The sequence below is a fragment of the Dryobates pubescens genome, chromosome 3 (genome assembly GCF_014839835.1).
Source record: "Dryobates pubescens isolate bDryPub1 chromosome 3, bDryPub1.pri, whole genome shotgun sequence".
NCBI classification, from domain to species: domain Eukaryota; kingdom Metazoa; phylum Chordata; class Aves; order Piciformes; family Picidae; genus Dryobates; species Dryobates pubescens.
In genome coordinates, this window is record NC_071614.1 from 45790777 (window position 1) to 45816822 (window position 26046).

At 39.0% G+C, this 26046-nt stretch overlaps 1 protein-coding gene across 5 annotated transcripts in view; it reads left to right on the plus strand.

Moving 5' to 3' along the window:
• The window catches only part of PLCB4 (phospholipase C beta 4), a 229744-nt gene extending 204574 nt beyond the window's left edge, over window positions 1–25170 (plus strand). For 3 of the 5 annotated variants that reach the window (XM_054180088.1, XM_054180090.1, XM_054180089.1), the window contains 8 exons: window positions 4465–4580; window positions 9228–9303; window positions 14205–14380; window positions 17964–18065; window positions 19661–19718; window positions 20131–20217; window positions 22257–22293; window positions 24998–25170. In XM_054180088.1, the coding sequence (XP_054036063.1) occupies window positions 4465–4580; window positions 9228–9303; window positions 14205–14380; window positions 17964–18065; window positions 19661–19718; window positions 20131–20217; window positions 22257–22293; window positions 24998–25086 (741 nt within the window). In that variant the 3' untranslated portion in view covers window positions 25087–25170. The remainder of the gene's footprint in view (window positions 1–4464; window positions 4581–9227; window positions 9304–14204; window positions 14381–17963; window positions 18066–19660; window positions 19719–20130; window positions 20218–22256; window positions 22294–24997) is intronic. The other 2 variants (XM_054180091.1, XM_054180092.1) reach the window with 1 other exon arrangement.
• The last annotated feature ends 876 nt before the right edge of the window (window positions 25171–26046 follow it).

The window sequence follows — 26046 nt, forward strand, 5'->3', positions numbered from 1 at the left end:
CCTCTGGTAGGAAGTTGGTGCTCTTTGTGCCTTTCACGTGGAGGTTGTTAGTACCCCATTTTCCTCTTCCAGCACTGTTTATATTGTGCACAAAAAAATACGCGTCTTCCATGAACAGGCTGTGGTTGAATCACCATCCTTATTTAAAAGCTGTCTAGATATGGTGTACTAGTCACCCTGGTAGACTTAGATAATGGTTGGACTTGATGATCTTAAAGGTCTTTTCCAACCATACCGATTCTGTGTGTGAACTGGATGGGGAGGAGGACTACGAAAGGGAATGAGTGGGATATGATCGGCAATGTATCTCTTTTGGATACTAGAGAGAGTTGTGCATAAGCAACAAGTAGCAGTAAAGAGGAGCCTGCAGAAAATCGCAGTGGGTTTGTGATAAAGAGAAGGCTGGATTCATGGCTGTCCTGAGTGGAAAACAGGCATTCTAGCCCTCCCAAATTATTAGAGGAGTGCTACATGAGTGGGCAAATGTCTTATGTTTTGCAATGTTTGTGCTTAGTCTTCATATCAAGAACTGTATTGTTCTGTTCATCTAGAGGAGAGTGGGTGTGTATTGGGTTTGTCTTGGTTAATTCTCCCCACAGTATCTTTGTAGTGCTGTGTTTTGCAGTGCTATAGCTGTGTGTTGATAACACTGGTGTTTTGGCTGCTGCTGCGCTGAGCACCAAGGCTGTACTTTTCCAACATTCCTGTGCCCCAAGAGTATGCTGAGGGATGAGCAAGATCTTGGAAGGGGACACAGCCAGGCCAACTGACCCAAACTAATCAAAGGGGTGGTCCATACCATAGGGCATCAGCTCAGATGTATAAGCTAAGTGAAAGAAGGAAGTGTGGGGGCTTTCATTGATGGCATCTGTACTTTGGAGCAACCGCTATGTGTATTGAGGCCCTGCTTCCCAGGAAGTGACTGAACATCATCTGCTGATGGAAAGTAGAGAATAAGTGTCTGTATTTTTTCCTACCTGATTATTCAGCGTAAATACTCCCTCGTGAAGCTGGCATATTTTAATGTTGATGGAGGCTGTTTTCTTTTATATCCTCTGGAGAATAGAAAATGCAGTTTCCCACTCTAAATACACAATCTGGAACCTCTACTGATTCCCCAGGAACGTGCTTGGCAGGCATTGGACATCTTGGCTACAGCCCAGGGCCATTTTTTTTAAAAGCATCACAACATTTTGTGTTAAAGTTTTGGTAAAAGTGAATGTGAACATTTTTAATTAGTATTTTTAGAGGAAGAAATAGTGATAAGGTGCAAACAGGTGTATAGATAACAGTAATAAAGAGCAGTAGACTAGAGAGGGTATAATAAATGTAAAAAGAGCTATAACCAAAATAGAGATAAAGTCCTAGAAGAGGTCATATTAATTAATGTAAGACTCGGAGCATTGGTGAGGAATGGTAAGGAAATCCTCGTGTCTCTGCAGATGAAAAACCCTGTTTTTCACCCTGGGCATCCCCACAGCCAAAGGAATGTCTGTGGTATTGAAAGTTCTTTGCATCATGTGGATGTTCTGATGAATATACAGGGACACACAGCTGTGCCCAGTGCATGGCCTCCTGTTGTGATGGGTTGAAATTACCCCCAACATTAACTTTGCCAGACTAACTCAGTTGGAAGCAAATGGAAGCTGTATTTACAGGCAAAACTGCAATCTGCAATGGAATGCAATGAATATATACAAAATATACAGTGCTTAAAATATTTACACATATTTACAATTAACAAACAACATGAAAACCCCTCTGGTCAGAGACGAGGGAAGCTGTCCCTCTGCCCCCACCCTCCACCCCCTGTCCAAAAGGGAGAAAAGAGCAGAGAAAACAGCAGTTAGAGTTCACCAAAACAAAGCAGCCAAGGTCAAGCAGAAGCAGATTAGACTCCCATCAGAGCACGAAGCAAGCAGAGAGGAGATCAGAAAAGAAGAAAGATCGTTTTGGTACAGACAGTCTTATATTAGATATTTCTCCAATGGAATAGTTTAGAATGATCTTTATTTTATTTTTCACACCTAATAGTGATTTATTTATATTTTTCTACTTTTCTGCTTAAAATCTGTAACAAAAATTTAAAGGCATAGCCTAAAACTACACACCTGGGCACAGGGACTGCCCTGGGGCCAGCACCCCAAGGGCTTCCTGCAAAGGATGCTGGGCAGAACGACTGTGGGGTGACTGGAGTGGGCTGGGCTGTGCACAGGAGGTTGTCAACAGTAGCGGAGCAACTTCTGGAAGGCAAAAAGTGCATTTGTCATCAATACATATCATATGTTGAAAGATGGTACCACAGATCATCTCTTCGTCTTCTTTTGTGTATGGTTGTTACCAGTCCTCATTCTTCACATTCTTCAGGACACAGGGACTGTTTGACCTGTGTTCCTGCAGCCACTTCTTTGGCTCTGTGGCTTTACTTTATCAGACTGCAAAAGATGATTTTCAAGCTTAACTGAAGAACACATCAGCTTGGTCCTGACTGCACATGGGCTTGGGCTATTGCTGTGATCATTGGCTCTGAAGCTGACTCAGGAAAATAAAATCCTCTTTCCATTTGGAACCTTTGTGATTTGTGTCCTTGAAAGTGGTTTCAGACCTGAAATGCCTGTAACAGTCTTATTTTCATTCAGCTCATACTGAGTGTGTGGAGTAAAATGGAACAGCACAGTTCTGCTGTGTGTGACGCTGAGTTCTGCACAACAAGCTCTGACCCAGAACTGAGGGCTCCATCCAGGAGAACAGCTCTCTGCAGTGCACGTCCCAGACAGGGTCAGGCTCATCCTGGTCTATATGAAAAACGGTGTCTCTAGCAAGAGTAGGAAAGTGGTTGTGCCCCTTCACTTGGCCCTTGAGTACTGTGTTCAGTTCTGGGCACCACAGTATAAATGGAGTCCTGGAGCATGTTCAGAGGAGAGCAGCAGGCTTTTGAGGAGTTTGGAGGGCATGTTGTATGAGGAGCATCTGAGGGAACTGGGGTTTTTTGGTCTGGAGAAGAGGAGGCTAAGGGGAGATCTCATTGTTCTCTACAATATCCTGAAAGAAGGTTGTAGTGAGGTTGGTGTTGGTCTCTTCTCCCACGTAACTAGCAACAGGATGAGAGGAATCAGTTTAAGTTGTGCCAAGGGAAGTTTAGGTTGGATATTAGGAAGAATTTCTTTACTGAAAGAGTGGTCAGACATTGGAACAGGCTGCCCAGCTCCCTGGAAGAGTTCAAGGAGCATGCTTCAGGATATAGTTTAGTGGTTATGGTAGCTGGGTTACAGTTGAACTTGATGATCTTGAAGATCTTTTCCAACCTTAACAATTCCATGATTTTATTTTTGTCACCATTAGGCAATATGTGGAGCAATTAGATAGTAATAAAATAAGGTAATTTAACAAACAACAGTTTAACCTATTGTAATGTAAATTCAATATTTAGTGCTTTCTGTGGACATTAAATATTTGCATCATTGTGAGCAGCTAATTGTTTCTAACAACGGAGAATATGATATGAAGTCAAGTTCACTTAGTACTTACATGTAGACTTCATTACTGAAATGTGTTGTTTCTGGTACAATCTTGTAATGGAAAGAGGAACTAGTGGCATGCTAGACCCAAATGTATAGCATACATAATGATGTTAATTATCTTTTCATGAGAGCAACAGTTTTTTCCTCCCCTTCCATAGATAACCTCTGCCACTTCAGTGATGTAAGCCAGGTAACTATAGTAGTGACAGTGGGTTAGATTTGGTGTGTAACACTCCGCAGGCAGCCCTCCATGGCCAGTGTATCAGCTTATACTGTCTTGTTGAGGGGGCAGGTAAAACGAGGTAAGTTATTTGCAGTCTCCACATGTAGTTGAAATTTGTATTGCACACCTTACTGTTGCTTGCCAAGGGAGATGCTCTGCAGCAAATTGGAATTTCTAAATGATAAGATTGCTGCTGTCACTAGGTGTTAATGATTTTATTTTTAGTGAATATTTGGACTTAGAGCTATTTGATTTGCACTGGCCAAGGACCAAGCACTATATTCTGTATGATATGTAGAGGAAAGGGAGAATCAGGTTTTGTTGTCCTCTACATTCAGAAGCTGTGAACATTATGATCTGAGCTTGTAAATCTGACCTTTTACATTGCACTTGCATGGGCATTTATTCATAAAGATGGAAGAGTTTGCCCATCATTCTTTTATTTTAAGGTATACCGTATTTTTAAGGTCTGCTGCATATTTAATTCTTCAAACAAAGAAGAAATATTTTAGCATTTATGGTGGAGTTTCTGGAACCTGTAATGCCATATGGCTAAACCAGATGAAAATCCATTGTCAAAAGTTATCCTATTGACAAATGTTACCATCCATTGTCAAAGTTATCTGTACGAAGTTATTTGTACACTGATATTTTTACACTGTAAGAAAATTAGACATTAAAAATCCAGAAACCTAATTGTAATGCCCTACTGTTTTCCAGGAGCACAGTGCTATGCAGAAGTTGCACTGCACACAAATTGACAAAATAGTGGCACAATACGATAAAGAAAAGGTATTGTACGAAAAAATGTTAGAGAAGGCAATCAAGAAGAAAGGGTAAGATGTTATTTTATTTTTTTCTCTGTTTTTAGATTTAAAATGGATTGTTATGCATTTGTGTTCTGGAATAAGACATTCATTCATCTGAATGACTTTTTTAATGAATTGCAGCTTGAACCAGCATCCTACATAAAACTGAGTATGAGCACATTGAAGACTCTTCAGTGGGTTATAAATGTTGTACTCACTTTGCCTTTCTCCAGTCTTCTGCTCTCAGAGTTTTAAAAGTAAAAGCAAAGGAGCTGCCTCAAATTTTTATTTCTGTGATCTGATCTGGTCTCACTGCATTCCCTGGAGAGTATCGCTGTATCACTGTTATGTTCAGTGAGAGCAAACTAAGGTTATCAATAGCTCTAATAACCAGAAAGTAGCAATTATTTGATTTGGGGGAAAAAAATGGCTTCTAAATCACAAATGCTTTAAAATAATAGAGTTTTGTCAAGTTGAAGTTTCTTTTTAACAAAAAAGCCCTTCAGATCAACAGCTGGGATAAATTAGCATTGCTCCTTAGACTTCAGCAAAATTGTTTTGGTTTGCACTAGCTAATGGCGTGGTACATTATCTGTGTAAATCTCTTAATTGTCACAGAAAAGTTCATCATAGATACTAGTGACTTCAGTAAAATGTACCTCTTATAGTCCCATTTGGAATTAAGTAGCAGGACCTGCTGTTGCCTTGCTGCATTGTGTAATCTAGCAGCAGTGTCTCCTCTCCACCTTTCACCCTATGACTGGCATTTCATTGAGACAGTGTTTATGCTATAATACTGTGGCCTGAAGCAGGGATTGTTTTATTCAGTTTTAAATGAGCTATGCTAATAGTTAGCCTTAATTTTATATTGTTGTCATCTGGCAACAACAGCTAGCAACCAACTCAGTGAATACTGAACATAGATGCCTCTTTGGCATTGGATTCTTCCTCAAATACTTTTAATTTTATAAATTCCTTGGCAGTAGTTTTTGAACATGCATGTATAAACTTGCAGGAGAACAGAAATAGAACTGTCAGAAGTAAACAAGGTAGGGAGAATTCTCCTCACCAAATTATTAAAAGCTCACAAACTTCAAAAAGCTCATATTGTTGCTCTTGTTTTGTTCAAGAAAGGAGAACTATAAGCACCCAAATACTTAAAATCCAAGTAGTTCCTTCCAGAACATTACTATTACTTCAAAGAGAGAGGGAACAATTACAGGACTAATTAATGTGGCTTTGGTTCAAATTCCATTGACTATACCGTAACAGGAGGTTACTGATATAGATGGATTTGTAATTACAGTCAGTGGCAATGAATTGAGCGCTGGACATTGCATTAATTGGCATAGGGGGAGAAAGGCTTCCCTGTGCTCTGATATTTAAGAAACTTAGATCAGAAGAGTCATAGATTCATGGAATACCTCAAGGATCATCCAGTCCAATTTTTCAGGATAAGACTATAGTTTAAACAAGATGGCCCAGCACTCTGTCAAGCTGGACCTTGACATTTTCTAATGTAGACGAGTCATGAATCAATATTCCTGTTGGCCTGAGAAGATGACAGTGCCTTTACCTGTGTAGGCAAAATAGCAAATGAAGGTGAATCAGAAAATTAAAGGTGATGATTGCTGTCTCTTTGAAGTCAGTAGTGGAAAGCACTGAGCAACAATGCTTTCCAAACTAACCCTAAATGGGATGGATACAAAACTAGTTGATAATTTGGTTCTCTGATATCATTTCATTGACTACATGCAGCATCCTAATTTTATAACAGTTCTCTCATGGACACTAAAGCCTTTTAAATAGTTAATTTATCATAAAATATTTTCAGAAAGGAGAAGAAAAAAAATAGGAGCTAAAAAGACTATTCCAGAAGTAACTCCAAAACACAGCCAAACACTGTTCCTTGCCATGACTCCATACTTTCTATGGACTCCATAACTCTTTAGTCATTTTGTGGCTCTTCAGTGTTACGAGAATAACTACAGGTATCCAATTAACAGCAAAATCAAATCCAGTATCAGCATAGGCTTTCTGTGAAAACACTTTTCAATTCTGTATCAAAATGTTTAAGGCTTTCCTTCAGTGTCATTGTGTATGCAGCCCAGAAAGCCCATTCAGCAAGCTACTTATGCACGCACGCTTCTTCATATCAACTGTATGGTATATTTAAGGACATGCTTAAAAGTGAACACATTGGTTGAGACTTAGATTATATTGAGCTTGAAACAATCTAATGAATAAGAGGTCCTGGGTTCAGCGAGTATGGGGCATCCTCCATTTCCTTGGCTATCATTTTGGAACTCTTGCAAGCAATGGAAGTTGTAAAGGAACATACTTTCAAGGCATTCATGATGAAATTGTCAGATACTTCCTGAAAAAAAAAAAACCAAAAAGGTTTTTTTGATAGGTGTATAGACTGTCTCATGTGATTTAGTTGTGCAGTTTTTCATGATACATTTGTGCCACACAGTGTGACAAATGTTAACTGCATATTGTTCAGCAAAGTAGAATTTTTTAATCACGTGCTAATTCACTGACAGATGGACAGAATTTTGCTCTCTGTGCTATTTCTGTTGTACACTTCAAATACTTAACAAATCTTAGAGGCTTATGTGGATGCATACATGTTGCCACTCTGAAATGAACTTCAGGGCACATAAAGATCTATCTAATTCATCAGGACCGTCTAGAAATTCAAGTGTATAGGCATGTGTGGACATGGACGTGTGACACTATGCTGGGCTGTCCCTGAGTATTTGTTCCCAACTGTGACTTGATGATTTAACCGGGGCTATGCCATTGCTGTTGGGAGCAATTCTCATAATATCCAGCGTGACTGGAAGTTGCCTTGAGAAACAATGAAAGCTGTATTTCCAGAGAAGGGATCAGCTGATGGTTTTGCTATCTGGGATTCTGAAAAGTCCAGTGATTGAACAATTTAGACTTAATTTGGGATAAAATGTTTGATTCACTGAAGAATCAATTTCTTCCTAGTCAAGTCATACATAAATTATAGCCAGCCTCTGATCATAGCTGCTCGCATGGAAAATGAAAGACAGTGCTTTTCCAGCTGCTTGGGTTTTCTTTTCAGGACAAGGTAGCAGCGATCAGAACCTCTCTCTCTGTCCTTTTATTACTTCCAAAGTGTCAAATGGGTGTTACAAATCTCTACAAAAATTTTCTTGCTGTGACTAAAAGAGACATGACTAGACTTTCTGGTGGCCCTTGGGAAACACAAGGCATGTCAAACTACTGTTTCCATACAGGCTTTCCTGGTACTGTTTGATGATAACATTTTCTGCTAATTTCTATATGTTTAGCAGTACTTTGAAGCTCTTAAGTTTAAATTCTATTTTAATATCATAAATCTCCTTTTCTAGAGCAAATATGGATTAATGTTACTGCTTCGAGAAGTAACCATTCTTATTAGAACTACCTTGAGATGATAAAATTAGTATGGCTCCATCCACTCAGTGGAGTTACACCATTTTACATCAGTGGATGATCTGACAGAAATATTGCAGTGATGTTATACTACACTGAATATATTGTACTATCCCAGACAGAAAAAAACCCAACCGACCAAACACACACACAAAAAAAATCACCCCCAAAAAAACCCCACAGAGACTTCTAATGTGTCAATTTGTATTCTGTTGTAAAAGCCCTTCACTGAAAAAAGGGCACAAGAAGATTCGTAAAGCCTTCAAAAAATTATTTGCTTTGAGACTGTAAATGAGATTCCTGTTGCAGTGGCAAAAGAATAGTTTTTCTGTACATCTCACACCTAATGCATACCCTAAGTAATTTGGCTTAGATATGAAAATTATGCGGTTAAGAGGCAAAAGTCATCCATCTCCTAACTCCCAGGCACATTATGGCAGCTTCAGCAGGGGCCTTCGGCAAGCATTTTACCACCCCATTTCTTATGTGTGCTTCCTGCATTAAACAAGCTTTACAGTGTGCATTCAACCCTAGTAACTTGACCCAAAAAACAATGACAAGTCATCTTATTGCAGGAGTGAGGCCTGTCTGCAAGATTTGCTGCTTTCCTAATCATATAAGATAGTTAATGGATTGGATTCATCCATATGAATTGAAGCAGTCTGCAAAAGACCCCCCCTTCTTTGCCACCCATTCACTTCTGTTTTCTCACAGAGGGGCACTTACACTTTGAATAGGCATTCGGTTTTCATATGCCCAAATTGCCCAATGAGTTATTCAGATTGCTTTTTTTCCTCTGCCTCAAACTAAAAAAAACAAAGCAAAACAAAAAAAGTAACAAAAAATACTTTTCACACAGGATACAATCATAGCAAGGCAGTGAATATGCCTCTAAGTTTTCAGGCAGAAACTGGTTTCTCTTGGCAAGGTATTTTAAGCTTGGAAAAGGAACTAAGTACTCTAAATAGAGATGCTTTGACATTCTCAGCAACAGAGTAATTGCTGGGACAATCTAGAATTAATCGTGTAGTGTTTGAATTGAATGATCATTAATTCAACGATATTTTGTAAGTTGTGAATAAATTGCCAGAAGAAATAATTTCATTCCAATATGCTGCAAGCACTTCAACTTTGATTAACATTTTAATTAGTAAGAGCTGACTGAATGAAAAGATGTTTAACTTGTGGCACCCACTTTTCATTTTCCTTTTTTTTTGTTCTTAGAGGAAGTAATTGTCTTGAATTGAAGAAAGAAACGGAAATTAAAATTCAGACGCTAACATCAGATCACAAATCTAAGGTAAGCAAACAGCCAATTTTGACACATGCAACATCTCAAAGAGAAATTTTTGAGATTCAAGTGGTAGTTAGTTTTCTTGGAATCACATGAATGATTTTCTAGCATTGATAACATGCTGAAAAGAATGGGAGTAATTGAGTGTCTAAAAGTGTTTCTTAAAAAAATTTAAAGCCATATCAATTTCCTGCCCTTTTGAAATTTTGGAAGGAAGTGCCATATTCATGCCTTATGAAGTGAAACTGGTCATTTGGATCAGCTGTAACTAAATAGAGAATATGTGCTTTATGAAATTTGGATGCTAAACACTTTCCTAAAATATATAGATAAAGAACTTTGGTTTTCATTTTCCACCATTCTCACCATGGATAACAATTGCTAATCTACCTCTTAGAAAGAAGTTGACCAAGTTGCTCTTGAAACAAGTGCCTTGTTTGGGTTTTTCCCCCTCAATTGCTTAGTTACACTGTTTACTCCAAGACTCAACCACAGTTCATTTAAAAAAGCTGGTCTCAAGCTGTGATTCATGGCTGACATTGAGTTGCTTAAAGCTGCTTCCTCTATACCTCTGTATCACTGCTATGCTCACTGACTTCTTATTTCCTGTGAAAGTTTTACCTACCATCTGTTGACATGGTTTCGAGTTTCAGAAACCTATCCAAACTAGAGGATGGCAGGTACACTAAATGGCACATCCATGTAGAAAATTATCTGGAGGGAGAAAAGTACAAAAGACTGGCCACACAGAACAGGAGAGGTACTGTAAAAGCTGAAACCTGTGAAAAGAATCAGACAAGTATAAAAAATACAAAGAAAAGCAGTCACATCTTTAAGACTAGAATCAGTTAATTTTCATCTTCTCCACAGTTGTTCTTTGGTTTTATTATTTCATGTGAAGAAGATCCTGATAGTCTAAAAAGGTTTCTTTCTTGTTGCTGCTTGTTTAGCCAAAGATGTAGGAAAAAAAAACAGAAATAAAACCTATTGTACTCTCTCATCTCCCTCAATTCCCTTCCTGTATGAAAAGTCCAGAACCGTTTCCTTAAATAAATGCAAATTTAATGACAGATGATAATTGATTCATTTCCTAGTGAAATAAACTCTCTGAGGAACACTAGCTCCCAGTACATAAGAGGTTGGAAGGGACCTCCAGAGATCATCAGGTCCAACCCCTCTGCCAAAGCAGGATCACCTAGGGTATCCAGACATAAGCTCCAAAACTCATTTGAAGTTATATTGCACAGAAAATTCTTTGCTATGTTCTCTGCTTCTCACCTGTGTCATTCACAGTCTGCAGTTAAGAAATGCAATTTGTACATGGGGGACACCCAAGCATTTGTTAATCTTCTAATTCCAGTACATGTGACTCACATTTTCCCTGTCTTCAGATGTGTGCAGTTTCTGAGCTCTGTTCCTTTTCAAAATCCCACTTTCAAACGGGTTCCCTTCAATTTAATCCATACTTGGAAAAAAGATTGATTTTGTCCACTCCTGTGTCAGGTTTTAGGATGACATTTTCAAAGGAGACTTAAATGTAAGCTCCTTTCAAATGCCAGGGCTCTGTGTGTTAGATAATTCCTGAAGAAGTCCTCTGCACATCATCTACCACTGTGGTTTTCTCCAGCTTTTCAATGTCTTGGTCGCTGTGATTCCCTCAAAATTGTACAGATTATGTACCTGGTTTAGTATTCTTACAGACTACTTTTGTTTCAATTGTGGTGTGTGGATTATTCCTGGAAATCATTTAAACATTTGCAAGCAACAGGTTGGACAACAGTGTTTAAGACCATAGGGAAATTAACTTTTATCCTAGATGAGGGTATGTGCAATTAAACATAGAAACAGAATGGTCAAATTAGATTAAATTCAGAGATTCTGAATTCATTACATTGATATAGTGGGAGTTTGAGTAATTAACAGTTGTTCAATATTTCTCAGCATTTGGCCCACTATTTTTGACATGGGATTGTACCATAATTCACATTTAATTACAGCTCATGTCCTCCAGTGCAGCTCTATGTCACTATGTGTGTGTACACTTTTAGCACCAGGGACCTTTTCATCTACAGAAGTCTTCTATCATGAGGAAACATCCAGCCCATTTGGCATATAATATTTAAATTGGATCTGAATGTTCCAACGTGTGCATCACATGCAATTAACCTTGCAGATGCAAATTGCTCCCCTACATTTGAGAAGTGGATCCCAATATAAAGAAAGAAGAGGATGAAAATTAAAAAAAAAAGAGAAAGATTACTTCAAAGAGTTTTCCTGCTTGAACTTAGTGACAAAACAAACATCTTGCGTATATGCTGTGCAAAAGAAAGTTCCTCATTGAGATTTTAATTTGTCTCTTAGGTCCAGTGTAGGAACAGATGAAAGGACAGAATTGCAAACACAGTCTGTAAAACAGGAAAAAGAGGAGTTAGCTAATGGTTATTTTTCCTATCCCTTTGCATAAGTAACACTAGCTTAATAGTGGAAAGTAGGACAAGAGCACAGCCCAGTGCAAATGAAATAGTCCTATGAGGCTAATAAACTGAAGGGAAGAAGAGATGTACACTGAACTTTGAAGTGTATCACAGACATGCAGAAAAAGTAGCTTTCACGTGATATAATGGTCATGAACTCTAAGGTGTCTGAATCTGAGTCAAACTGGGTATTTCAGGTCATGTAACTGGTGTTTGGGAAATTCCTCACCTCCTTCCCTTTGGGTTACGTCTTGCTCTACCTGAAATGAAAACTTCATTTTCTCCCCCACAAACAAGAAAAACTTGTTCTATGAGGTGCTGCAACCTCCTTCTTAGACTGCACACCAATTTTGAAATTAGTAGCACATCGCTAGCACATCTATCCATGAACACAGGCAGGTGTTTTGCAGTAGGCCCTTGAGTTTTTGTTTCTGTGCGTATGTTTGGGCTGTGTAAACACTCTTTGCGGTCAAGTCACAAAATACTTGCTTTCACCATAGCTTCCACTAGTTAAACATTTATCAGTTTCAGTAGTCATGGTTCTTCTTTTATACAGAGATTGTTTTGCATTTCCTCTGCAGCATAAGGAACCTTTAAATAAAAGCACACTTGTTTACTGGAATGCCTGCCTGTCCTTTTATGGCAATGTAAAATGCTTTTACTGAGACTGGGAATTAGATCTCATATGGTAGTATCTCCTGCACTTGCAATTAATTACTCCAAATTAGCCTGAAACCCAGTCCAAAATGGCAGACTGTATGGAAGAGTCACACAGCAGCAACATGTGGAGGAGAACATTTGGCCACGTCTGTCATGGTGCCCACTACAATTTTGTTGATGTTTGAAGGGAGGCAGAGGCCAGTCAGAGCATTCTCTGCAGGAAGCCATTTTGAGCCACAGACCTGTGTAAGGTGTTGGCTCCTGTGCCAAGATGTCATACACAGGTGTGATCTGCTTCTTCCTGGGTCACATAATATTACTTGTCTTTTTAAAGTATTAATGCTGTATAACACTGTGACTGTAGCAGTTTTCTGAGTGTGTGGGTGTTTGTGCTGGGGTCCCAGTTGCATCCACTTACTTGGGACTTTGAATCTACTTGTACTTTTTTCTCCAAATTGTGGATTGAATTGACTTCGTCTGGAAACTTTGCACTGAAAATAAATAAGAAATGGGTTTACCCAAGAATTCCAGCCATGACTTTTAGCTCCCCTGAAGTCCACTGTAGATCTCCCTGGGGGCTAATAAGCCAAATGAGGTCACTATTGAGAGGAGATTCATACAACATAGCTGAAGTGTCCAGTTGTTTAAAGCCCTGTAGACATGAGAGGCATCTCCAGACAGTGTTTGGTGTGGTAAATCTTTCTTTATAATTGCCCACCTTTTTGCATCATCAGTACAAGGAGCATGCAATAAATGTGGTCCTAACTTAAATGTTGTCACCTCGATCCATTACAGAATTATTCACTTTTTTCATTAGGAGTCCACCTTTATTATATAACCTGATCTTTGCATAGGAGGGCCTTCAGAGGAGTCTCTCTAGGGTAGAATGGAAACTGGGGCTGTTAAGGTCCACTCTTCTTTCACGATCATCAGCATGTGCAGGAGAATGTGTTCCACAGTATTGAGAGCCCACATGTGGGGCCACACCTCAAATGCTACCACTGCTCTCTCACTTTTTGAGCAATGTGCTGGCAATTTATTATTTGAAGAATTCAGCTTAGATTTCAAACAAGATGACCCAGGTGTCATAGTAGCAGTTGAAATGGCTCCCTGAAAATAGGTTTATTGTGAGACACAATTTGTATACTGTAGTGTTTCTTGGGAACTTTACAAAACTTTAATTATTTTGAGTGTTGGGAGATAAGCAATAGAAGAATATTTGTTAGATTCCCCTGCTGACTTAATACAAACCCAAGGTACATAGCCCATCTTCACATTCAGGCTGCATTAAATACTGGGTTTCTCTGTAAACTGTGTGTGTAAAATTGCCTCCACAAAAGCAAAGGCTGTATTTAAGCTCTCAGAGAAATCCTGCTCACTAGTTTTTCTATTGTTAATTTTGATACTTTTAATAGATATGTTTTCCTTGGCAACCAAAAATGTGAAACCATTTCATTATGAACTCAGTGTTAGCAGAGGTTTTAAAACAACAGTTGTACAGTCAAGAGCATAAATGCAGCAAATTTATTCAGGGCACTTTAGATAATAGAGCCTTAATAGTAGGGGTTGGTTTACATCTGGTTTTATCATACACGGTAGTGTCCTTAGTGGCTTTGTTGCTCTGTGAAGCAACTTCAGTTGTGTAACTTTTCACAGTTTAGCTGCCTTCTTTATAATCTTTTTTATGATTGTCTTTACATCATCTGCAGCAGCAGTAATAGCTGGTCTCCTAGCCTAAGGGCCTCTAGCGAAATTGTGGTTACTTCTCCATAGGTCAAAGAGATTGTGGCACAGCACACTAAAGAGTGGTCTGAGATGATCAATACGCACAGTGCCGAAGAGCAAGAAATCCGTGATTTACACTTGAACCAACAATGTGAGCTACTGAAGAAACTGCTGATTAATGCTCATGAACAACAAACCCAGCAGCTGAAATTTTCACATGACAGGTGAGCAGGGCAGCACTACCTGATAATGAAGGCACGGTTTATGCCTGGTTTGTATGATGATCTAATTTCTTGTGTTCCTTAATGTGCCACAGATAACTACTGTACTGCTGTCAAAACCACTGAGCTGTATGCATAGAAGCAGTAAAAGGCATGATCACACAAGGTTTAGTTAGGCGCAGGAATGGGCTGTTTAGCTGGTGTAGAATTTTTGAACTTCATTGAAGGCAGGAGTGGTAGTTTGCATCAGCTGTGGTTGTGCTTAGACTTTCTCCAGGAACTTCATTTCAGAGGCTGGAAACCAAGAAGTACTAAATATGTTAATACCCTATGGAGTTTCTAGTAGTTGTCTATGTGTATAGCACTGGTGATTGTAAGGAAGGCCCATGCAAAGTAAGATCATAAAAACAATGGACAAAAATCCCTGGCAATACAGAGGATACTGCATGACAATACTGTCTTGTTGCTTTTGTAATTAACCATTTTGCCAATTTGAAATTAAATAAAATTAAACACACATCTTATCCCTAGGGTTGTAAATGGCAGTAAGTAAACCAATCTTCTTTTAATGTTATGATCTAAGTAGCCTAAAAGCATGTGAATGCAAAATGTGTGTGTACATGTATATATTCATATGTAATTGTCTCAAGCGTCTTTCACATAATCATGGGGGGAAAGGAATGAGTTAATCACTTTTGAAGGTGGAATTGAAATTATTTTTTTAATTCCTGAATGAAAAAAGAGCTTATCTTTGTGTCAGAGAGAAGACATGCTGGAACCTTCAAGCTTTCCATCCAACAGAGAATTGTCCCAGCAAAAGGCTTTTAAAATAGAATAGAATTAGCCAGGTTGGAAAAGACCTTTGAGATCATGGAGTCCAACACCATCTAATCAACTAAACCATGGCACCAAGTGCCTCATCCAGTCTCTTCTTAAACACTTCCAGTTGTGGTGACTCCACCACCACCCTGGACAGCCCATTCCAATGGCCAATCACTCTTTCTGTGAAGAACTTCTTCCTAACATCCAGCCTAAACCTCCCCTGGCACTGTGTCCTCTTGTTCTGGTGCTGGTTTCCTGGGAGAACAGACCAACCCCCATCTGGCTACAACCTCCCATCAGGTAGTTGTAGATGGCAATAAGGTTTGCCCTGAGCCTTCTCTTCTGAGGAGGCCCAGAACTAAGGGGCCCAGAACTGGAGACAGTACTCAAGGTGTGGCCTAACCAGTGCTGAGTACAGGACCAGAATGACCTCCCTGCTCCTGCTGGCCACAACCCCATGCAGTCTTACAGGCTGGGGTCACAGTGGCTGGAGAGCAGCCAGGCAGAAAGGGACCTGGGGGTACTGGTTGATAGTAGGGTGAACATGAGCTAGCAGTGTGTCCAGGTGGCCAATAAGGGCCATTGGCATCCTGGCCTGTATCAGGAAGAGTGTCGTTAGGCCACACCTTGAGTCCTGTGCCCAGTTCTGGGCCCCTCAGTTTAGGAAAGATGTTGACTTGCTGGAACTTGTCCAGAGAAGGGCAACAAAGCTGATAAGGGGTTTGGAGCACAAGCCCTATGAGGAGAGGTTGAGGGAGCTGGGGTTGCTTAGCCTGGAGAAGAGGAGGCTCGGGGCAGACCTTATTGCTGTCTACAAGTACCTGAAGGGAGGTTGTAGCCAGGTGGGGGTTGGTCTCTTCTCCCAGGAAACCAGTACCAGAAAAAGAGAACACAGTTTCAAGCTGCACCAGGGAAAGTTTAGGCTGGATGTTAGGAAGAAGTTCTTTATAGAAAGAGTGATTGGCCATTGGAATGGGCTGCCTGGGGAGGTGGTGGAGTCACCATCACTGGAGGTGTTTAGGAAGAGACTGGATGGGGTGCTTGGTGCCATGATTTAGTTGATTAAATAGTGTTGGGTGATAGGTTGAACTTGATGATCTCAAAGGTGTTTTCCAACCTCGTTAATTCTGTTCTATTCTATCTGCTGTAGGGTAGATACTTCTCCTCCATACACAGTACAAAAGCAATTACAATTTGTGCTTTGAGCTCATTTTGTAATAAAGCAGAAGACAGGAGAATACTACTAAAAATCTGAGGCATATTGAACTCCAGGGTGTCATACTCCCTGCCTTTCCAGACTGGGTCAGCATCACTGACTTGGATGTAGTGAGCTTGCAGCATTTCAGTAACTGGGGATGTGAAGTTGTTATTCACAAGCATTATGTACTCTCCAGATAAAATAACATGAGGGAAAAAAAAGTCTCTTGGATTTTTTTAATAGAAGATTTTTGTAGTCATTCAAACAGTCATTCAGATAATACTTCTAACAAAATAACATGTTAATGCACTTTGTTATGTAAATATATGTATAAATTCCAAGGATAGATTTACATGCTTGCAGTCTGTATCATACAGTAGGAGGTCAGCAGTTTAATATTGCAGTTCACATACCTGCTTTTCAGAATCCTTTTCTTCAGCATCATGTTGGCTTTTCTACTTCTACCAGTTAACTCTAGCTACAGACATCACCACCATGTGGGATTGGGAGAGTGTTCTTTAATGGTGCCAGCCTGACAGGTACTGCCCAAACTGAACACTAAACAGGAAGCCTAATGCTTGGCAGTTGAGCAGTGAGCTGACACTAAAACTTTGATTTCATCTTTGATGAGCACTGGTTTAGAAACAAGGAATGGTCCCAACAAGTGCTTCTTGGTGATTTTGAGGAAGATAAGATTATTTTTTTTTCATCTGTTAATAATACCTTTTATTTCTTGCAAGTAGTGAAAACCCAGCAGACCCAGAAAGCCCCATCAGCAGTGCAGCTCAGAGTGATGTTATAAAGAGACAGTTGCATATAGATGTGTTGTCTTTTAGCAATATCCATGGCCACACCTTTTAAAGTCTGCATTTAGGAAATGTTTCACCTTATGAACTCTTGGAGGAAAAGAAAGCACTGCATTTCTAAAAAAAAAAGTTTAAACTGTGGAAAATGTAAGTCATGGAACAAAGTTTCAACTTAATGATTGAAGTATTTTCAAGAGGAAAGAAAGCTTAAAAAAAGATTGACAACACCTTTTTAAATAAAGCACCCTGTTCTATACCACCCTCTTGTTAAAGCTATCTTATTGCAAGGTTCCCAGGGCCAGAAGGAGAAACCAAACATAAGTCAGGCCCAAAGTGGAAGTCATAAAATGAAGTATGTCAGCTCATACCACAATTAGCACTTATTATTACTACTCATATTGCATTCATGTTATCATCACAGGATTTGTAGTCTTTTTTTAGGCAGCTTTAAAAGACAAATCATGGTTTTTAAATGGCTAATAGTAGCTCGTACTTGGCTGTTTCATTCTAGGAATATTCAAAATGTAAAAAGGTTTAAAACTGATCTTTCATATTATGTTGTCTGTAACAAATAGAGATTTTGGAATGCTTAAGTCATGTAAAGTCTACCCAAAAGAAGGCATTTTCCTTATTTGTTCTTTGTTCTTTCTTCTTCCTTAATGCTTCAAGGACAGAATTAATCACAGCATAGAGTAATAGCAGGAAACCAACCTCAACAATGCTTATTAGGCATTAATGACTTCATTTGATTTTTGCATAGGGAAAGCAAGGAAATGCGGGCCAACCAGGCTAAAATATCTATGGAGAACAGCAAAGCCATAAGCCAAGATAAATCTATCAAAAATAAAGCTGAAAGAGAGAGGTAAGTATCAGATATCCCTTCCTGAGAAGGGAAGAATGCTGTCAAAGACAGATGACCATCTTAGGGAAAAGTACTGCTTTTCTTGTATTTATCCTTTTAATAAACGTAATGGCCTGATCCACAAAATAAAAAGGTTCTTTGTAGTCATCATCTGTGACCTGCTCTTGTAGGTACAATCACACTATTGAACTGAAATACATCTGTACGTTTTAATGAGGTGCATGTTGTGCTGTTGTTTTTAAAATGAAGAGAGGGCTTACCTGAATAGAGAGTCTTGAGTTTTGGTTTTAGTTGGAATTAGACTAACTGGAGAGGCAAGGTCACTAAAAACAGAGGTGGTGGTGCCAGTGAAAAGCATTCTTCCTCATCTATTGATAATAAAGGGGAGAGGTGGAGCAGAAAGATGGAGTGCTAAAAGTGATCGTAATCAGTGGAGAGGGTGATGGAAGACAGGAGCGAAGAAGCAGGGGATGTACTTCACGATAACCCACATGTTGCTTCTCCACTCCTGAACTGGAGCTCTCTCCCTCCTTATGTGCTGCCACTGGAGACTTGGTCAGCATCCAGGCACAGCAAAACAAGGGCACTGCTGCACTTTCAGAAGTGGGTTATTCACAGCACATTTGGACATGACAGCCTTAATTGACTTGAGAGACCAGAGAGACAGTTGCCAGTACCAGCTGGAGGATTGATCTGCATTATAGCTATTTTAAGCTGCTTCTATTTATCCTAAATGTTTCCCCTTCACTTTGGGCTTGCCATCTGGCACGTTCTTTCCTCTTTAACATTCCCTCCTTGACACTGGGCTATTTTGGTCATAAGGCTTGAACTTGTTCCCACTAAACTAAGTCCCTTGAATGTTACACAGCCCTAGCTCATCAGGAAAACGTTGTCTGAGCCCTTGATAACTATGCCTAGTTAATATAAGACTTCCACTAATGACTGAGATATGTCTGTTCCCAGATGTGAAGCCAGGCTGAATGCAGTTCTGGTTTTCAGGCTTTGCAATTAGTCCAGTTCAGCTCTTTGAACTGTTTCTGGTGTATTTTGTGAAAAACATCTTAGGAAGAGACTCTTACCAATTAGGTGTGTCATATAAATATGAATTGTATACTTTTTGCTTAAATAACAGCTTTAAGAACTTTATAGCACTAGTGAGCTGTAGCTTTACTTATGATCATGAGATTATTTTCCATTACCACTATTAGGAGAAGTAGCACTTTTTATACACTAACATAAATTGAGAGGAGGGTGCAGTAAAGGATATAAAAATGAATTAAATATTTTTAAGTTCTGCCCATCACTCTTGAGTAAGGGGGGGAAAATCTGCATTCATAACAATTTTGGTCTTTTTTTTACCCTTTCTTTTTCTTAATTTTTTTTCCCAAGTCTTCAATCATACTGTCAATGTACTTGAAAAAACCTGTAAATGTAAAAGTACAGAGCCAGAAGGGTGTGCAATTTACCAGTAGTCCCACATAGTACAGATAATCAAAAACCAAAATACACCTGATGAGTTTGTGATTCTCTCTATTGTTGCTTTTGAGTTTCTTTTGCCAGTGAGCCATCATGGACAATATTTGCATTTTTTTCAGGCGAGTCAGAGAACTGAACAGCAGCAACACAAAAAAGTTCCTGGAAGAGAGAAAAAGGGTAACTATAACCATGACTCAGTCACTGTGCATTATTTCTGGATATTCATTTTTATTTCTCTGTGTTGAGGATCCAGCTGTTGTAAACAAACAGCCCTTGCTCCTTGCTTTATTCCACATATTTGTTGTGTAAAATATGCAATAGCTATATAAGAGGAAAAAATTTTCAATTAACAAAATTACTTCTCATTGTGTATTTGCTACTTTTATGTAATACATATATGTAATATATAGTATGTGTAATATTTAATATGATTTAGAGTAATAGTTTTCTTAAGCGTGGGTGATATAATAATCCTCCTGTGATGTTTTGTAGACAAGACAGTCTAGATATGCACATTTTTCAAGTAAGTTTTCACTTTGCTTGTTAACAGTGTACTACATTTCCCCCCATTATTTTCTCTTGTTTACAGCTGGCAATGAAACAGTCAAAGGAAATGGATCAGTTGAAAAAAGTTCAACTCGAGCATTTAGAAATCTTGGAGAAGCAGAATGAGCAGGTATACTGACTTAAAGGCCTAAAAGAAAAGAAAATTAGTGAAAACAGTAATCAGAATCAGGCTGAGTAGAATGCATCTGCATTAGTGAACTTGGGAAAATGACCTTATTTGTGGTCACTCACCTACCTGGGGAGTTCAGGTGAGGAAGTGAGGTGACTTAATTATCTAGAAGCAGATTTGCTGATTTGTTTCAGATCAGCATGTGAAAGCTAGACTGCTTAGCCAGAGTCTGTCCTTTCAGCTGTTCAGACACATTAGCTAGATATGACAGTCATAAAAGAGCCAGCATAATTTTAATTAGTCCTAAAAAAGTACCTCAAGCAAAACTGTTTCCTTCATGTTGTAACTTAAATTTCTAACACTGATTGGAGAAGAGGTGAAATGTGCACAGAGCATCTGTGAACTCTGAGACAGTTAATTTGGACTGAATTCTAGAGATGTATAGTAGCGTGGGGAGTTTTATCTGTACTAGTACACTCTTTCCTAATTAAAATGCTGTATTATTTTTTGCTAGTTTATAAGCTAAGTGTTTCTAATTGAAAAAACTACTTGGCAAGGAAAGGAGGATTCCAATCATCTTTCTGGTAGAAGCATCACTAAGTGTCTGAGCAGTTCCCTTGCTGAAAGGTTGAGCCTGCAGAGCTGTAGTGATTTCATGGACTTGCAGTACTGCCCTTACACATGTAAACTGTAAGGGGAATATACCCAGCAGTTTGAGAGGAGAGAGAAGGGGTGCATTTAATACTCACTGTTTTCAAGGGTTATACACTTCTTTGTTTATTAAATGTTCAGAACTTGAATTCTCTGTTAGATACTTTTAAGATTAATAAAAGTCATACTGTGGAGGGAAAGGAAAAGGAAAAAGTACATGCAAATCAAGTCTTTCCACTATCAAGAGCGAGTCCTACAGCCCCAAAAGCTGCAGCCTGATTAAGGTCTAGGGGTTGATAGCACGTAAGATCACTGGCAATTCCTACCACCAAGTCCCAGTGACCATGGCTTCACCTTCTTTCTGAACAATAACCAAAATAGCTAGTCTTTTTCCTCCCAGGGTTTCTATAGATACTCTAACTTCCAGCATGAACAGATCAGTTAGGTCTGCTCCTAAGCACTATCTGCCTACAATCAAAAGGCAGGAGGGGCAATTGGATTACAGGGGATCTGTAGTGCCACTGTAGAAAGCGTGACCGAGAACTCCATCAGCTGTGCTACTTGACAAAAAATTGAGCTTGACCCAGAAATAAGTGTTATTCATGGTCTCTTTACAGTGTATTCAGAAGGCTTTGGATCCACTTCTTAAAACCTAAGGACAAGAGGGAATAATTATAGTTGTGCTTTTAAACATAATATGATAAAGGGAGGGAGATTTCTGGGAAATAAGCATGAGTCACTAAAGGAGTCATCTTTTAGAAATGAGAAACTTCCCTCACCTGGGGTTACCACTTCCCCTGCTATGGGATGTTAACAGCCTACAAGAACTTGCTATACTCCACTTCAGTATTGAGATTAAGTCAATTTTCAGTGATCAAATGGAGTAAGATCATTCATGTGCTGGTTCTCAGTTTTATGGGGGCATGTGGTGGCCTGCACCACAGGGGTAGTCCTTAACAGCTTTTTAACTCACTGTAATTTGATCCATCAGAGCATATATTCCACACCTGCTGTTTTGACCACTTCCTTTTAGCCTCAAAAGTGCACTAGTGCAAACCCCCACCTGGGTTTGGTTTCACCATTATACACCACTGATACATGAAAGCTAGTTGGATCAAGATGAAGGTGGTATTTGTTTAATGAGAATTTCAAAACATGTTTTTTCCTGATAAAACAAAAGAAGATATTTTCCATGCAAATACACAGTGTAGAAAAGTAGAATTATGGGTTGAAACAGCCTTCAATACAAACTGTTATGAATTTAAATTTGATTTTGTTTATGTATGTTTTTCTTGCATTAATTTTTCAATCTCACTTCAGTTTTCATTCATTTAATTTGCTTCTTGCTGTATTACTCAATTTTGACATTATTATTTTTGTACAAACAGCTTTTGAAATCCTGTCATGCAGTGTCTCAATCACAAGGTAGGATGGATGTATAATAAGCAAACTATTATTTCAGTGTGCTTTCCTTCTAAATTAAATCATTACCGTTGGAGCCCTCCTCGTAAATGCAACCATTGGGATACAGTGAACACAACATTAATCTTGCTTGCACACAGGTATTTGAGCCTGACATAGTATTAACAGTATTTTGCGCTTCAGCATCTCAAATTCAGATGCAGATGAACAGTGATGTGCAGAGGAAATATCTGAAGATTAACTTGTATCATACGTTAGCTGTCGTCTGCGAGAAGTGTCTTTTGAGCTTAGACTGTTTTAGTGTTAACATATATATGATTAACTGCTAATACTGATAGTCACACAAAGGGTATCCACATACATAAGTCTGGTAAGAAAATAAGCTATTCCACACTACGAATAGCAAACTCTAGAATAGCTGACTAGAAATAGCTTTTCAGTGCCTAAAGAAGAGAGGCTTCCCGTGCTTCAAATTCACTTCAAAACCCAACACATGACAAGGTATGTCAATTATACTTAACAAGTGGCTGTACTGCTGTGGCTACCTAGATAACTGTTTCTTGCAAGAGATCTCTATTAACCCCTCTCATACCAAGGAAAATAGTTACATTAGGTTTGAACATCCAGTTGTGCAGTATTACATGATCTCAACTACTTTCTTGAATAGCCAGATAAAATTTTGCACCACTGAGTCTGACAGTTTTAGAATGAGGGAAAAAAAGGACATAAAACATTGTTTAGGGTAAGATAATTTTTTAAATCATTTTTTTACTGTATGTGGTTCTTAACCTGTCTTAAATCTCTCTAGAAAGCAAGCATCTTGAAAGCTTGAGTCCATTAGCTGCCACTTACTTTATGAATTCACTGTAGCTTCCACACTGCCTTCCAGAAGGCTCGTCTTCAAATGCGGTGCTTATGTATTCACATCAGAAGGCACTGTCTGAACCAGCCTCAGACTTGCAGAGGGGTATCCTGTTCCTATGCTAATGTGTTCTTTGAAGCCAGGTTCTCTCTCAAATAATTTCATATGCCATACATTGGCATGCAGAGTATTTATAGGACACTCTGTGCCAGTAGTTCAGTCATAAGCCTTAAACGTGAAATGGGTGAGTCACTAAGAAATGATGACAGGGGTTTGTTTTATCTGGAATTTCATTTCACACACAGGCAAAATCCAGCCAACATTTCAGAAGAGGTTGTACATATTGATTCATTTATTATGTTTCCATATTTTCATGTTAAAATTATTTCTTCATTACTTTCAAGCTTCTAACTCATTTAAATAGAGAACGTTGATTAATTTTTAATCATATTTATGACAGTTGCTTTGCTTTATCATAATTACTTTTTTCCCCCCAAGATGATGATTATGAAAGTGCAGGGGCAGGTTGTTCAAGAAGGCATGTATATCACATCTGTACAAATGTACATTTACCTTGCAAAATGAGCAGCTGTGCATCTTTTTAGTTCTATACCTATGTACATATATGCAAATATGTATGCGCATCTAGGATAGGTGACTCCTTAAGCAGGAGCTTGTGTAGCAAAGTTTCGTTTCAAATCAAGATTTACTACTTTTGGGGAAATATACTTCATGTAAATCAAAGCCTGTAACCATTCTTCCCTGCATGATGGATGCAGAGCAGTTAAACCAAAGAAAATACTTCTTGGTTTGCGACTCCCAGAACCTGTCCTAATCCTCAGAAGCTTGATTGTAAAGATAGATGGGGTTAGCTTGCCCTCTGGATCAACTTACTGTGAGTCCTTTGAGTTATGGATTTAAAAACCTTCCCAGATTGAGAGCCCTCAGCAAAAAATACAGGGATACCGACTCCCTGTTACTTTAAACTGCAGAGTTCAAAACCAAAGTGCAGCTTTGGTAAATGTGTGTGTGAGTGTGTGTGTGCTCATCTGTGAGACACAAAGGGAGAGAGAGACAGGGAATTAAAAAAGCTCTCCAAGCAGAGGATTCCCAGGCCAATTTGCATTTATATACAGCACTTTAACTCTGTTGGCAAAGCCCAAGGCATGCTGAGTTTATAGCGAGATCTGGCATACGTTTGTTGGTGTATTCTGCACAATGAATTTGGGTATAGTTTCAGATGGATTCATTGTGTGTCATCTTGTGTTATCCCATGGAGCACATAGTAGTAGTCTGGTCCTGAGGTGGAAACACCGTATTTGGAATCATAAGGATATCTAGGCCAGACGGAGATTTTTATCTTTATATTATGAACAAATTATTTTAAAATCCCACCTAGGGCAAGGCAGATGTTACACTGATGGATTTTTGTCGTTCCTTGTCTTTATGAAATAAACAAGCCCAGATCATACGTGGAACTCCATAAACGCTTCAGGCAGTGACACCTCACAGCATACATTCCCACAGACATTTCCTATCAGGACAAACAGTTTAATTGGCATGTGCCTAGTTTTATTCCCCAAAATTAGAGCTTCTCCATTTTACCATATACTTCAACCCATGAGTCTTGGAATACGATCAAAAATATTTCCCAAGAATCTGTAGACATAAGAACTACATCTGATTATGAAACCAGAATGACACTGGGGGGAGAAAACATGATGTTGTTACATATATCTTAAGTGTGTTTTGCCTGTATTTCCCGCAGACTATCATATAAAATATGTGCTTCACTTTGAACAAAAGGTCTAATGCAGTGCTTCATGCGGTTATTTTGGATTGCAGGCAAAGGAGATGCAGCAGATGGTGAAGCTGGAAGCAGAGATGGATCGCAGGCCAGCAACAGTGGTCTAAAGCCTCAACACGCAAATTGAAGCTGGAGAACACAGCATCCTTAAAATGAGAGCAACATTCGAAATTGCATTGCTGAGGTTGAAAAGCAGGCACTTTTTTATTGTGGGCTGGGTTTGGGAGGGGGTGGTGGGGTGGTTAGGGCAGGGGTTTGGTTTTTTTGGTTTTAATATATAAACTGTAGCTATAGAACACCAAGTCTCTTCTTACTTAACACTGGGCACTGAATTTCCTTTGTTGGATTTCCATAAGAATTTCTTTTGAGAAAACACTCGTCAGAAGATGAAGACATTTTCTTAAACCTAGTCCTGTATTCCTTTCTGTATCTCACCAGGCAGCTTGCCTGCACCACAATTACACAATCAGAGCCTTGAAACACAATAGATACTTTAAACATCATCTCAAACGGTCACAAAACTGTAGTCCCATTGTGTTATTTACTATTTGAGTTCTTACGTGTGGTACATTGTGTAGAAACCCCATGCTGCCAGACCCTGACTAAAAAACATCATCAGATGCTCCGCACCTGATGTCATCAAGCCCACTGAACTGGATCTTCTGCTAAGTCACTGTAATAATTGGTATAATTTAAAATTAAATTGCAAGGTATTTTTGAGGCAGTAGGCAGATGAAAGTTAACTGTGTATACTCAAAGGACAGTATGTACAAAGTTATCGGCCACACTCATCAGCTGTAACAGTAACTTGACAGGGTATTTCTGCAGTCCAATGATGTCATTTACAAGTGCTGTATCAACCCTATCATGCCTGAAAGAAGCTGATATACTGTAGGCTACTGCAGTGGTTAGAGTGATGGAAATACACTGTATTTGTGCCAAAACTATCAGTGCTCTAAGGAATTACATATTAGGCACTTTAAGAAACGTTTACATCCTACTTTGCTTGTATAGAAACTGCATTTTGATCCTGTTGCTGCAGACTCCAGATACTACAGTTCATTGTAACGTAACGATTGTTTAAATG